Source organism: Salvelinus sp. IW2-2015, linkage group LG1, assembly GCF_002910315.2.
Source record: "Salvelinus sp. IW2-2015 linkage group LG1, ASM291031v2, whole genome shotgun sequence".
Lineage (NCBI taxonomy): Eukaryota > Metazoa > Chordata > Actinopteri > Salmoniformes > Salmonidae > Salvelinus > Salvelinus sp. IW2-2015.
In genome coordinates, this window is record NC_036838.1 from 22,598,452 (window position 1) to 22,612,188 (window position 13,737).

Genomic DNA, 13,737 nt, shown 5'->3' on the forward strand with positions numbered 1-13,737 from the left:
TATTCCCCAGGTTGTTGCTGTAAATGAGAATGTGTTCTCAATCAACTTACCTGGTAAAATAAGGGATGAATATAGTATGTGATACATGTATGTATGTATGGTCTGTTGACTGATCTCAAATGCACTTCTGTGTGCCTTACTGACCTTATCCACTGAAAAAGTGCAGAACTGAGGAGTTAAATCAACTCCTAGGTAGAAGCCCCCTCTAAACCATTTTCTGACTTTCTGTTCGMCCTTCTCCCTGTCATATAGGAGCTGCCCACCCAGGCTGAGATTCACCCACCACAGAAGACCCAGCCCCCTCCTCCTGCCACCCCTGAGAGGAAGGAGACAAGACCCTCCTCCTTCCCCCCCTCCCTGGCCCTTCTGCGTCTCCTCCAGACGGCCTTCAACAGACAGACCCCAGCCGCCCTGCCCCAGGCCTCTAACTGGGGAGAGCAGCACACGGGCAGGGCCCCCTCCCTTCCATGGGGAGCAGGCCCTCACATCGCTCCACAGAAGCTGTACCAGGCCCTGGACAGGATCAACCAGTACCAGCTGGGCGGCCAGGACAACAGCCTGTATAGCGACTACAGCGACGGCTTTTACAGCACCAAGCCCTACAGACACAGAGATGACCGGCTGCTCCAGGCGCTCTTCGACATGCTCTCTGACGACAGGCAGTGAGGAGGGAGGAGATGGGAGGAGAGTGGGTAAGGCAAGGGGGAAGTCCAGTCCTGCAGGGCTGCAGTGTGTGCAGGCTTTTGTTCTAGCTTAACAGATCCGGCCCCCGAATCCTAACTCGAGTCGAATTAGGATTCGGGGCCAAATGAACACACCCGATTTAACTAAACACGGTCTACATTGAAGACCTCCTTCGTTGACTACCGGTAGGTGAATCAGGTGTGTAAGTGCTGGGCTAGAGCCTGCACAGCCCTGCCGTTCTCCTTGMTCAAGATTGGCCACCCATGGGGTAAGGGGTGAGAGAGAAAATGTGAGGAGGCGGGGGCTGGGCATTGAAGGAGCAAGCGAGGGAGGGGGAGYGTGAAAGCCAGATAGAAACTCTTCCAGCCAATTGTGATGTTGTTTTTCCAAAACGCTACTTTTCTTTCCTTGCAGCATTCTAGCCTGTCTGTCTGTAGTTTTGTCTTTCATTCTGTACAGTTGTAGGTCGGTTGCATCTCAATACCCACAAGTGGCTTCCTTTCCTCCTCCTCCTTCCTTTCCTCCTCCTCCCCCRTCCTCCTGATGTATTGAAGTCTAGCTAACCCATAGACCACAGACCTCTGTCATATTGCTTCAGTCTTTTCAGATCAATATGCATGAAGGAAAGGAGACAAGGAAAGGGAACCCCCGTAGCGTATTTAAATGAATCTGYGATTGCATTCCACCCCTCCTCCAGCCATCTATCCYCCTCAGAATGGYTCCCAATAGTCTTAAAGTGACAGGTAACATCAAAGTCAACGTTCATCCAATGTTTTCAGCCCTCAAAAGTGGTCTGATGTCAGGATGAGTCCAGGCCCCACGACATCTGTTTTGTAGATCCAGCTGTATTAACTCAAATTAATGAAAAACATAGCCACTGCGCTGCTAAATGAATAGTGGGGAAATGSTGCTCTATTTACCACCTTTACCTGTCAGTGGCATTGAAAGTAAGGAGACGAGAGAAGGAGAAAGAGATGAGGAAAGGATGTTTTTAAGACTTTTGGGACACAGCCCTATTCTCCTTTCACTGCACTACCTGCTTGAGCATGCTATACCTTTAGAATGTCATGTTCATAATTGTATTATGCCTGACACTATTATCTATATATTATACAAAGACAATGAATGTAATGTTGTTTTTACACTGAACAAAAATATAAGCGCAACATGCAACAATTTCTAAGATTTTACTGAGTTACAGGTCATATAAGTAAATCAGTTAATTGAAATACATTCATTAGGCCCTAATCTATGGATTTCACATGACTGGAAATACAGATTTGCATCTGTTGGTCATAGATACATAAAAAAAGGTTGGGGCGTGGATCAGAAATCCGGTCAGTATCTGGTGTGACCACCATTTACKTCATGCAGCGCGACACATCTCCTTCACATAGAGTTGATCAGGCTGTTGATTGTGGCCTGTGGAATGTTGTCTCAATTCTCTTCAGTGGCTGTGCTAAATTGCTGGATATTGGCGGGAACTGGAACACGCTGTTGTACACATCGATCCAGAGCATCCCAAACATGCTCATGGGTGACATGTCTGGTGAGTATGCAGGCCGTGACGGAACTGGGACATGTTCAGCTTCCATCTGTGTACAGATCCTTGCGACATGGGGCTATGCATTATCATGCTGAAACATGAAGTGATGGAGGCTGATGAATGGCACGACAGTGGGCCTCAGCGTCTCGTCATGGTATCTCTGCATTCAAATTGCCAATCGGTAAAATACAATTGTGTTCGTCGTCCGTAGCGTATGCCTGCCCACACCGTAACCRCACTGCCACCATGGGGCACTCTGTTCACAAGGTTGACATCAGCAAACCGCTCACCGACACGGCACCATACATGGTGTCTGCCATCTGCTCGGTACAGTTAAAACCGGCATTCATCTGTGAAGAGCATAGTTCTCCAGCGTGCCAGTGGCCATCGAAGGTGAGCGTTTGACCACTGAAGTCGGTTACAACGCCAAACTGCAGTCAGGTCAAGACACTAGTGAGGACGACGGGCACACAGATGAGCTTCCCTGAGACAGTTTCTGACGGTTTGTGCAGAAATCCTTRGGTTGTGCAAACCCACAGTTTCATCAGCTGTCCGGGCGGCTGGTCTGAGACAATCTCGCAGGTGAAGATGTGGAGGTCCTGGGCTGGCGTGGTTAAACGTGGTCTGCGGTTGTGATGCCGGTTGGACGTACTGCCAAATTCGCTAAAACGACGTTTTAATGTTAGAAATGAACATTACATTCTCTGGCAACAGCTCTGGTGGACATTCCTGCAGTTAGCATGCCAATTGCATGCTCCCTCAAAACTTGAGAAATCTGTGGCATTATGTTGTGTGACAACTGCACATTTTAGAGGGGACTTTTATTGTCCCCAGCACAAGGTGCACCTGTGTAGTGATCATGCTGTTTAATCAGCTTCTTGATATGCCTCACCTGTCAGGTGGATGGATTATCTTGGAAAAGGAGAAATGCTCACTAACAGGGATGTAAAAAGCTTTTTGTGTGTATGGAAAATGTCTGGGATCTTTTATTTCAGCTCATGAAACATGGGACCGACACTATATGTTGCGTTTATGTTTTTGTTCAGTATAAATATACTTGACCTCTAAACTAACCACCTCTCTAAACTCCAAATCTGAAATCTCTATTTAATATTTATATTTTGACATATTTATTTTGGCATATATTTGTTTTTGGCAAGAGTAGACGTACTCACTGTGCTACTGTATCTCAGCCCCAAATCCTGATTTGGGGAATGTAATTTTGAGGTATATTCACAATTTCAATTTAGGATTCCGACCATACTTTATTATGTATAAAAAAATGCAGTCCCCTTACTGTTTTTCAAACTGAAAACTCAGAGTTGGGAACGGCAGTCTTTTATGCTGTTCTCTTGAGAAAAAATGTGTAGTAAAGTTCACTTCTTTGGGATTTTCTTTTATAATAGAAAAAAAAGAAAGAACAAGAAATGGGAACAATAAATGACCAAGAACCAATTGGTTGAGTAATTCTTTTGGAGGTTATTCGACCTTCAAGATCTATAGATATAATGAATATGATTTAAGCTTTTGCAAATTGGTCATGTTGAAACCATTTGAATAATTATTTTAACTGACAATATAAAATAACTCTAAAAGGAAACATTTCACATATATATCTATATATACAGTATAACTATATACATATATATACTACACATGTTGTGTAATTTGATTTATTTTAGATTCAAAGTACAACGCTGCATTAAATGAAATATTTTTCTAGAAATTCATCAGTTTATAAAAAATGATATATCCATAAATCCCTTAATTCGTTCCGTTTATATTACAAGTGGTTTTAGTTGACATTTTCAGTCAAATTCTAGGTTTAAATTAAAACAAAATAAATGGAATTATGAATAGAAATGAACATTGCCAAACTGTTGTGCTGCTGAAGAAAAATAGCTTTTCTGTGTTTGGGTGATTGTAAAACAGGCTTGGATGTTGTTGCTTCATTTACAAACTCATGTTGACACAACTACCTAGTTATATGCAACGCATTGGATATCTTCATTTCTACATTTCTACTCTTTGGTATTAGTGGACCTTTCATCATTCAATCCAAGTATACTTTAGTAAACTGTATACTGGTAATACTTTAATGTAGGGGCTTTACTCTAAAATACTATAACACATTTATAAGCTATATATTATACCTTCATATGCCCTACATAAACGCTCACGTTTATGCTCACAACTGCAGGTCGGTAGATGTCACTGCATATCTTATGTCAACTTGCGGTTGTTAATCTGAGCTGACATTTGCATGTATAAATGCTTATGTAGTGCTTATGACAGTGTAATGAACTGCTATGAATGTGATGTTTCCCTATGTATGTAGAGCCCCATACACTACAGTGATAAGTAGCCCCTATTTTCTGTGGTATTGGCTCTAGCCCTGCTCACTGCCAAACAAGCTGAAAGATTGAGACAACAGATGAAGAACAGTTTACATGCATCCTAATTATACATCTTTCAATGTAGCCAGTGTTGTTCTAATGTTTGTTTACATTTGGGATTTAATCGATGCTTCTGTCCAAAGTTGTTTACAAAAGCTGAAATATTCTGTATGGATGTACAAAATTTGATTTATCGTAATAAACTGCAAAGTGACTTTGTGAGTGTGTCTGAGTTGTTGGGATTGTGACTGTGATCTGCCACTTGAGTTCATATAGACATTTCAGTTCATATGGCCATTTCTGTTCATATGGACACTTGAGTTCATAGACATTTCAGTTCATATAGACATTTCTGTTCATATGGACATTCCAGTTCATATAGCGTAGACATTTCAGGTCATGTTACCTTTCCAAACAAGCTATTGTTTCCTCTGGCCTTGCTGAGAATATTTTGAGTTCCATAACTGATTAATTGCTGTGAATATGGATATTGGAATAGAACAAATATGTGCAATGGCTGGGGGTTCCTGAGGACTAGGTTGGCCTATGTCATACTTTGTCATTTGAAATTCCTAGTCATGTCATATGCTGATTTCTTGTTAAATACCACCACCTTGTGGCTAAAAACACAACAATACACAGTGGGGGGGATAAACAGTGAACGCTAAATCATTGGGAGAAATCTGCCAAAAAATGAATAGCTACCCTTTTTCAACGCAGCCAGTCAGTATATTACAGTTCCAACACAACTGGACGGGTGAAAGCAGACTCCTAGCACCACATCCCTTCCACCTATCCTGTATTTTCAGATTGGTACAGTAGATGAGAGATGGGTGCAAAAAGTAATAGCCTTTTTTTTTTACTTTTCAAAACATGAATTAATTTATATACATTTTTACAATGTAACTTGAAGTAATGTTCGACCTATAGGCACTGAACAATAAACAAACACATTACTCATCCATCCTTAACTGTAGAGATACAGTATGTCTGTGCACTTGAAAAGAAAAGTTGAAATGTTGTGGGATAAATACGGTGTAGTTCTCTTTGTTTATTAGTGGCCCTCCTCTAAATTTGGTTACAATATCTTAATCAGGTTTCATTCTGTTTCAACTCTGGCTTCTTCTTCATAGTACTCCGTGATCTCCTCAATCTCTTGCCTGTGTCTCTCCTTTATCTCCTTCCTCTCATTCCCTTTCTCCTCTCTAAATCTCTTTAGCTTTCTCTCCGTCTCCCCCATCCTATCAAACCATCTCTTAAGCTCAATCTCCAGCTCTCTTTTCTTCTCCTCATCCCTCTCATCTATCCAGCTCTGATATCTCCCATAAATGTATGGATTACTCCATCTTTGTTCTTCAGACATTCCTGCACCTCCTTCTCAAGCCTCTCTCTCATCTCTTGTTTCCTCTCTCTCGCGCTCTCTCGCGCTCTCTCGCCGCTCTCTCGCGCTCTCTCTCTCGCTCGCTCTCTCTGTATTATTACCTACATCTCTCTGACCTGGGTATCTGCCTCCTAGTAGGTCTGACTTTTGTAGAAGCTCTCTCTGTTTCCCGTCACCATCTCATCTACCTGCTCCAGCAGATCTGGGACCTGAGTACAATGGGCCCTGTCCTTAATGTTGAGGTACCAGCTCCCACATTTCTCTACAAGCTGTTCGAGGTCCTGACTTGGAGAAACTACAGAATGCTCTGCTCTTCCAGGGCGTCAGCATGGGTGAAGAGAATGACAGTGTGTCCCCAGCAACCCTCCCCAAACATCTCCTCCATTCTCTCCAGCAGCTCTATCTCCTCCCTCTTGGGAGGGCTCCACTGGTTTGACCAGGAAGAAGGTGTGGGGTCCCTGGGCAGACAGATGGCCACAGAGTCCCACACCCTCTCATCCCCTCCAGTGAGTGTCCAAGGCAGAATCAGTCTGGAGTGTCCAACAGCACCAGCCGTCTCTATGTCTCCAGTTTTGCTGAAGCTGCAACATAATTATAGGCATTTCTGACAGAAAACTTCTGTTACGGAAATCCCTAATTTGTCTAGGAAAAACGTTCCCTATTCCCTCAACCTTTGCTCTCTTTACGTGACACATATATGCATTCTATGCACATGACCAATAGGGCCTGACCTATAGCATATCATAATCATATGAATAAATTGGTTATAACAAACTCTGAACATCGTAACACGTGACAGGGAATGTTTGGTTGCTCAGGAGGTAAAGGGGAAGTCAAATGTGTGGAATAAATTTGACTAGTTGTGGAAAATACTGGAGACCAAGAAAAATAAGGTAAGGAGCAAGCGCTGTGTGCATATTATGTGTGCCAAACAGGTGCTGTTAGATTACATTATAATTTTTCTGACCATTTGGAACAATGTAAACGACACAAAATAAATTATAAGGTAACTGTCACGACGGTTCCTCTCCTTGTTCGGGCGGCGTTCGGCGGTCGACGTCGCCGGTCTTCTAGCCATCATCGATCCACTTTTCATTTTCTATTTGTTTTGTCTTGTTTTCCTACACATCTGGTTTTCATTTCCCTCATTAATTGTTGTGTATTTAATTAATCCTCTGTTCCCCCCATGTCTTTGTGTGGAATTGTTTGTTGTAAGTGCTTGTGCACATGTTTACTGGTGCGCGACGGGTTTTGTACCCATGTTTGTTAWTCTTTATGCCGTTGGTGTCACGTTCCTGACCTTATTTCCTTTGTTTAGTATGTGTTTAGTTGGTCAGGACGTGAGCTGGGTGGGCATTCTATGTTATGTGTTTCTATGTTGGGTTGTCAACTAGCCTGATATGGTTCTCAATCAGGGGCAGGTGTTTTACGTTTCCTCTGATTGAGAACCATATTAAGGTAGGCTGTTCTCACTGTTTGTTTGTGGGTGATTGTTGCCGTGTCTGTGTTTGTGCGCCACACGGTACTGTTTTCGTTCGTTCGCTTGTTCACGTCGTTTATTTGTTTTGTATTTTGTCAAGTGTGTTTTTCGTCTTCGTTGCTTTATTAAAAGATATGTATTCAACCCACGCTGCGTTTTGGTCCGATCCATGCTCCTCTTCAGACGAGGAGGAAGACGAGCGTTACAGTTGATTTTGRAATTAAACTGCTCTGACTATTACCTAGTTCTGCTCTCCTGCGTCTGACTTCCCTGCCACCAGTTACGCGCCCCTTACAGTAACAGAGAGTCTGTTGTAACGTTTTTGTTTTTTTTTTGATGGGGGAAAACCTTTATTACAGCAAAGATTAAAAACAGTGGTATGCATTCGTGAATGCAATTGCCGACATGGAACGGTTTATTTATTGTTTACGCTAATTATTCAGATTATTCAAGGGTGGCTTTGTTAATTTATTTAAAAACGAATATGCTTGATTGCATTTTAAACAATGAATGACTTGTGTGATGACATGAACAAATTAATGATTAAAATCAAACTTTATTTGTCACATCCGTCGTGTAGGTGTAGACCTTAGAGTGAAATGCTTACCTACAAGCCCTTAACCAACAATGCAGCTTTAAGAAAAAATAAGTGTTAAGTAAAAAAAAATAGATAAGTAAAAAAATTAAAATATAAGAACAAATAATTAAAGAGCAGCAGTAAAATAACAGAAGCAAGGGTATACACAGGGGGTATCGGTACAGATTCAATGAGCGGGGGCACAGGTTAGTCGAGGTAATTGGGGTAATATGTACATGTAGGTACAGTTAAAGTTACTATGCATAGATAATAAACAGAGAGTTGCTGCGGCTTAAAAGAGGGGGGGACAATGCAAATTGTCTGGGTAGCTATTTGATTAGCTGTTCAGGAATCTTATGGCTTGGGGGTCGAAGCTGTTGAGAAGCCTTTTGGACCTAGACTTGGTGCTCTGGTATCGCTTGCCATGCGGTAGCAGAGAGAACAGTCTATGACTATGGTGGCTGGATTCTTTCTTTTAGGGCCTACCTTTGACACCGCCTGGTATAGAGGTCCTGGATGGCAGGAAGCTTGGCCCCAGTGATGTACTGGGCCGTACGCACTACGTAGTGCCTTGCAGTCGTTGGCCGAACAGTTGCCATACCAGGCAGTGATGCAACCAGTCAGGATGCTCTTGATGGTGCAGCTGTAGAACGTTTTGAGGATCTGAGGAGCCCATGACAAATATTTTCAGTCTCATGAGGGGGAATAGGCTTTGTCGTGCCCTCTTTCACGACTGTCTTGGCGTGTTTGGACCATGATAATTTGTTGGTGATGTGGATACCAACGAACTTGAAGCTCTCAACCTGCCCCGTAGATGAGAATGGGGGCGTGCTCGGTCCTCCTTTTCTTGTAGTCCACAATCATCTCCTTTGTCTTGATCACGTTGAGGGAGAGGTTGTTATCCTGGGACCACACGACTGGGAGTCGATAAGCAGGTGCAGGTGGTAAGTTTAATATAACAAATATCATGGAACAATACAACGTAGAAGTAGCGTCTAGACATGAACAACAGAAACAATACTGCCTGGGGAAGGAACTTAAGGGAGTGCCAGATAAAGGGGAGGTAATGAGGGAGGTAAAGGAGTCCATGTGTGCTTAATGATGAAGTGCTGGTGTGCGTAATGATGAAAGCCAGGTACACGTAATGATGGTTCCCAGGACCGGTGGTTAGTAAACCGGCAACATTGAACGCCGGAGGGGAGGAGCTGGAGTAGACATGACAGTTGTAGAGCGTTTAACACAAAATCTGGGGAGGGGCCAGCTGAGTATAAGACTGTATCATCTGCATATAAATAGATGAGACCACGTCCTACTGCCTGATCTATGTTGTTGCGTGGCCCCACGCTCGATCCTAGCGTGGGGCCTAGGATCGAGCCTCGTGGTACTCCCCCATGGCTCGATCCTTACCCCAAGGCTCGATCCTGAGACAGCAGATATTCTGACTTCATACACTGGACTTTGAGAGAGGGAGTTAGCAAATCAGGCCAAAGACCCCTCAGAGACACCAATTCTCCTTAGCCAGCCCACAAGAAGGGAATAGTCTACCGTATCAAAGCTTTGGTCAAGTCCATAAAAATAGCAGCTAAACATTGCTTAGACTCAAGGGCAATGGTGAAATAATTTAGGACCTTTAAGGTTGCAGTGACACATCCATAGCCTGAGCGGAAACCAGATTGCATACCAGAAATAATACTATAGACATCAAGAAAGCCAGGAAGTTGATTATGGGCAAGTTTTCCCAATACTTTTAATAAACAGGGCAAAATAGAAATTGGCCTATAACAGTTAGGATCAGCTTGATCGCCCRTTTAAATAAAGGATGCACTGTGCCTGCCTTCCAAGCAATGGGAACCTCCCCAGAGAGGAGAAACAGGTTCAGCAATAGGCTCGGCGATGATAGGGGCTGCAACCTGAAAGAAGAAAGGCTCTAAACCATCTAAAACATCACCCAGATGTTTTTTGGGGGGTGAAGTTTAAGGAGCTCCTTCAGCACCTCAGACTCGGTGACCGGCTGCAGGAAGAAACTTTGTAGCGGGGCAGGGGAAAAAGAGGGAGGAGCATCGGGGCTAGTCGCATTATGGGATGAGGAAATGTTGGACGGGCAAGGAGGCATGGCTGAGTCAAATAGGAATCCTGACTTAATGAAGTGGTGAGCTCATCCATGTGCTCCTTGTCAGTAAGAACCACATCATCAACATTTAAGGACATGCGCAGCTGTGAGGAGGAGGGTATATTCTCCAGGCCTTTCACCGTTTTCCAGAACMTCTTAGGGTTAGACCCACAGAGCGAGAACTGCTCCTTAAAGTAACTAGCTTTAGCCTTTTGCAGTGGCGACCCATCCTGACCCCCACTGTTTTGAGACCCATATTTTTAGCAACAAAAAAATATATAAGTATCATTGAGATAATAAAGCAAACGTGGTCTATTTTTTGTTTTCTTGAGTAAGGCGTCTCCAAAATGCAGGTGTTCCAGCCTAGCTCAGTGCTTTCTGTTGTGGAGGGGCAAGCCAGCAGAAAATACGGAGCGTTGCGCCGTGATTGGCTCAGTGTTCTGTCACTCATGGGAACACTATGTCACCGTCAAGTCTAAGGGTAGAGCTACAAAATTCTAGCCCCATGGGTGCTGCCATAGAGTTACATTAGAAGTGCCCATCCAAGAAGGCTCAAGGTCATTGGCCATAGATAAAATTACGTCAAATCACGTTATATGTACAGTAGCTTTGATTGGACTGATCCTGTCAACATCATACTTTAAAAATCTTAGCTAGCAGTCATCATCATGAATCAAGTTGACAATCTACTGGCAAATCCTTTTTAATCCTTGTCATATGAAGAGAAATAATTAAGAGAAATGATAGATAAAACGTATTGGTGCTAATCGTCCATTGGACATAAACATTACAGAACAAATTGGAAATRGCAAATTCAACAATGAGTGGTTTGGCAGGAATCAGTGACAGTGGTTAACTGCAAGCATTGCAAAGCAATCACTTGCCTGCTATTCAGTGGAGTGGCTGTGAGGACCCAAATCTGGGATTAAGGGTCTCTTTGTGGGCTATACTCGGCCTTGTCTCAGGATGGTAAATTGGTGGTTGAAGATATCCCTCTAGTGGTGTGGGGGCTGTGCTTTGGCAAAGTGGGTGGAGTTATATCCTGCCTGTTTGGCCCTGTCCGGGGTATCATCAGATGGGGCCACAGTGTCTCCTGAGCCCTCTTGTCTCAGCCTCCAGTATTTATGCTGCAGTAGTTTATGTGTCGGGGGGCTAGGGTCAGTCTGTTATATCTGGAGTATTTCTCCTGTCTTATCCGGTGTCCTGTGTGAATTTAAGTATGCTCTCTCTAATTCTCTCTTTCTTTCTTTCTTTCTTTCTTTCTCTCTCTCGGAGGACCTGAGCCCTAGGACCATGCCTCAGGACTACCTGGCATGATGACTCCTTGCTGTCCCCAGTCCATCTGGCTGTGCTGCTGCTCCAGTTTCAACTGTTCTGCCTGCGGCTATGGAACCCTGGCCTGTTCACCGGACGTGCTACCTGTGCAAGACATGCTGTTTTCAACTTTCTATAGACAGCAGGAGCGGTAGAGATACTCTCGATGATCGGCTATGAAAAGCCAACTAACATTTACTTTTGAGGTGCTGACCTGTTGCACCCTCAACAACTACTGTGATTATTATTATTTGACCATGCTGGTCATTTATGAACATTTGAACATCTTGGCCATGTTCTGTTATTATCTCCACCTGGCACATCCAGAAGAGGACTGGCCATTCCTCATAGCCTGGTTCCTCTCTAGGTTTCTTCCTAGGTTTTGGCCTTTCTAGGGAGTTTTTCCTAGCCACCATGCTTCTACACCTGCATTGCTTGCTGGTTTTAGGCTGGGTTTTTGTACAGCACTTTGTGGCATCAGCTGATGTAAGAAGGGCTATATAAATAAAGTTGATTTGATTTGATTTTCCAAGTTTAAAATGATAAACACTCAACATTGGCCATGCTGTTGTCACACCCTGATCTGTTTCACCTGTCTTTGTGATTGTCTCCACCCATCTTCCCCATTATTCCCAGTGTATTTAATCCTGTGTTCTCTGTTTGTCTGTTGCCAGTTCGTCTTGTCTTGTCAAGCTTACCAGTGTGATTTTCCAAGCTCCTGTTTTTTCCTAGTCTCTGTTTTTTCTAGTGCTCCTGGTTCTGACCTCTTGCCTGCCCTGACACTAAGCCCGCCTGTCTGACTATTCAGCCTGCCCTGACCTCGAGGCTGCCTGCAACTCTGTACCGTTTGGACTCTGACCTGGTTTAGGAACTTTTGRTTGTCCTCGACCTGCCTCTTGCCTGCCCCTTGTTGTTTAATAAATATCAGAGACTCAAACCATCTGCCTCCTGTGTCTGCATCTGGGTCTTACCCTGTGTCGTTATAGCTGTCAATGAAGCATGATTTGTGCCTCGCTCAAAACAACTGTTAATTCGGAAATGCGAAAACTTGACTTTGGGAATAAACGAGTTCTGACTGAAAATAAGTTTTGAACGGTCATCCAACTCGGAATTGTAAATCCGGGCTCTTCTATAGCTACGACCTGAAGATCAATTACGTCATCATGAGTCAACCTTGTTTTTTTAAAGTTCCAAGTTGTTTTGAATGCACCATAAATACAGAGAATGCCAGACGTTGATGACAAAATTTGCCCACGAAGGACCACCGCACCACCTTCCTGATGGCTGCACCCTGTGCTTCACGGTTGGGATGGTGTTCTTCGGCTTGCAAGCCTCCCCTTTTTCTTCCGAGCATAACATGGTCATTATGGCCAAACAGTTCTATTTTTGTTTCATCAGTCCAGAGGACATTTTCCCAAAAGTTAGATCTTTGTCCCCATGTGCAGTTGCAAACCGTAGTCTGGCTTTTTTCTGGCAGTTTTGGAGCAGTGGCTTCTTCCTTGCTGAGCGGCCTTTCAGGTTATGCCGATATAGGACCTGTTTTACTGTGGATATAGATACTTTTGAATCTGTTTCCTTCAGCATCTTCACAAGGTCCTTTGCTGTTGTTCTGGGATTGATTTACACTTCTCACACCAAAGTACGTTAATTTCTAGGAGAACGCGTCTCCTTCCTGAGCGGTATGACGGCTGCGTGGTCCCATGGTGTTTTACTTGCGTACATTCATTACAGATGAGGTGTTTGGAAATTGCTCCCAAGGATGAACCAGACTTCTGGAGGTCTACATTTTTTTCTGAGGTCTTGGCTGATTTCTTGTGATTTTCCCATGATGTCAAGCAAAGAGGCATCGAGTTTGAAGGTAGGCCTTGAAATCGTTCACAGGTAAACCTCCAATTGACTCAAATGATGTCAATTAGCCTATCAGAAGCTTCTAAAGCCATGACATCCTTTTTTGGAATTTCCACTTCCGACTTCAACTGTAAGTACAATGTATAAAAATGGAATACATTTCAACTCTATATCTGACACGGTATAGTGTTTTTCTTTTTTTTAAGCCCATAACCATGTGTGTGAAGTGTATACTTTTTTTTCAAAATAGATTTGTTTAAGACTACCAGAAACACTCTGTTTGACCCTGATTTAGCCCACTGCAGTAAATAGATAGGAATGTATGCTCTCACTCTTCGAATCAAAAGGGCCACAGATCCATTACTGTGTATTCTAGGCTGATGGAACCAGTGTGGTAAGTT

General features: G+C 43.4%; 2 protein-coding genes across 2 annotated transcripts in view; both read left to right on the forward strand.

Annotated features, from left to right (window-relative positions):
• LOC111962632 (neuroendocrine convertase 1-like) overlaps positions 1–4,845 on the forward strand; it is a 32,886-nt gene extending 28,041 nt beyond the window's left edge. The window contains exon 14 of the mRNA XM_023985867.2: positions 253–4,845. Coding sequence (XP_023841635.1) covers positions 253–666 — 414 coding nt within the window. The 3' untranslated portion in view covers positions 667–4,845. The remainder of the gene's footprint in view (positions 1–252) is intronic.
• LOC111962053 (histo-blood group ABO system transferase 2) overlaps positions 2,477–13,737 on the forward strand; it is an 18,932-nt gene continuing 7,671 nt past the window's right edge. The window contains exons 1-2 of the mRNA XM_023984868.2: positions 2,477–2,623; positions 6,205–6,454. Of these exons, the coding sequence (XP_023840636.2) occupies positions 2,477–2,623; positions 6,205–6,454 (397 nt within the window). The remainder of the gene's footprint in view (positions 2,624–6,204; positions 6,455–13,737) is intronic.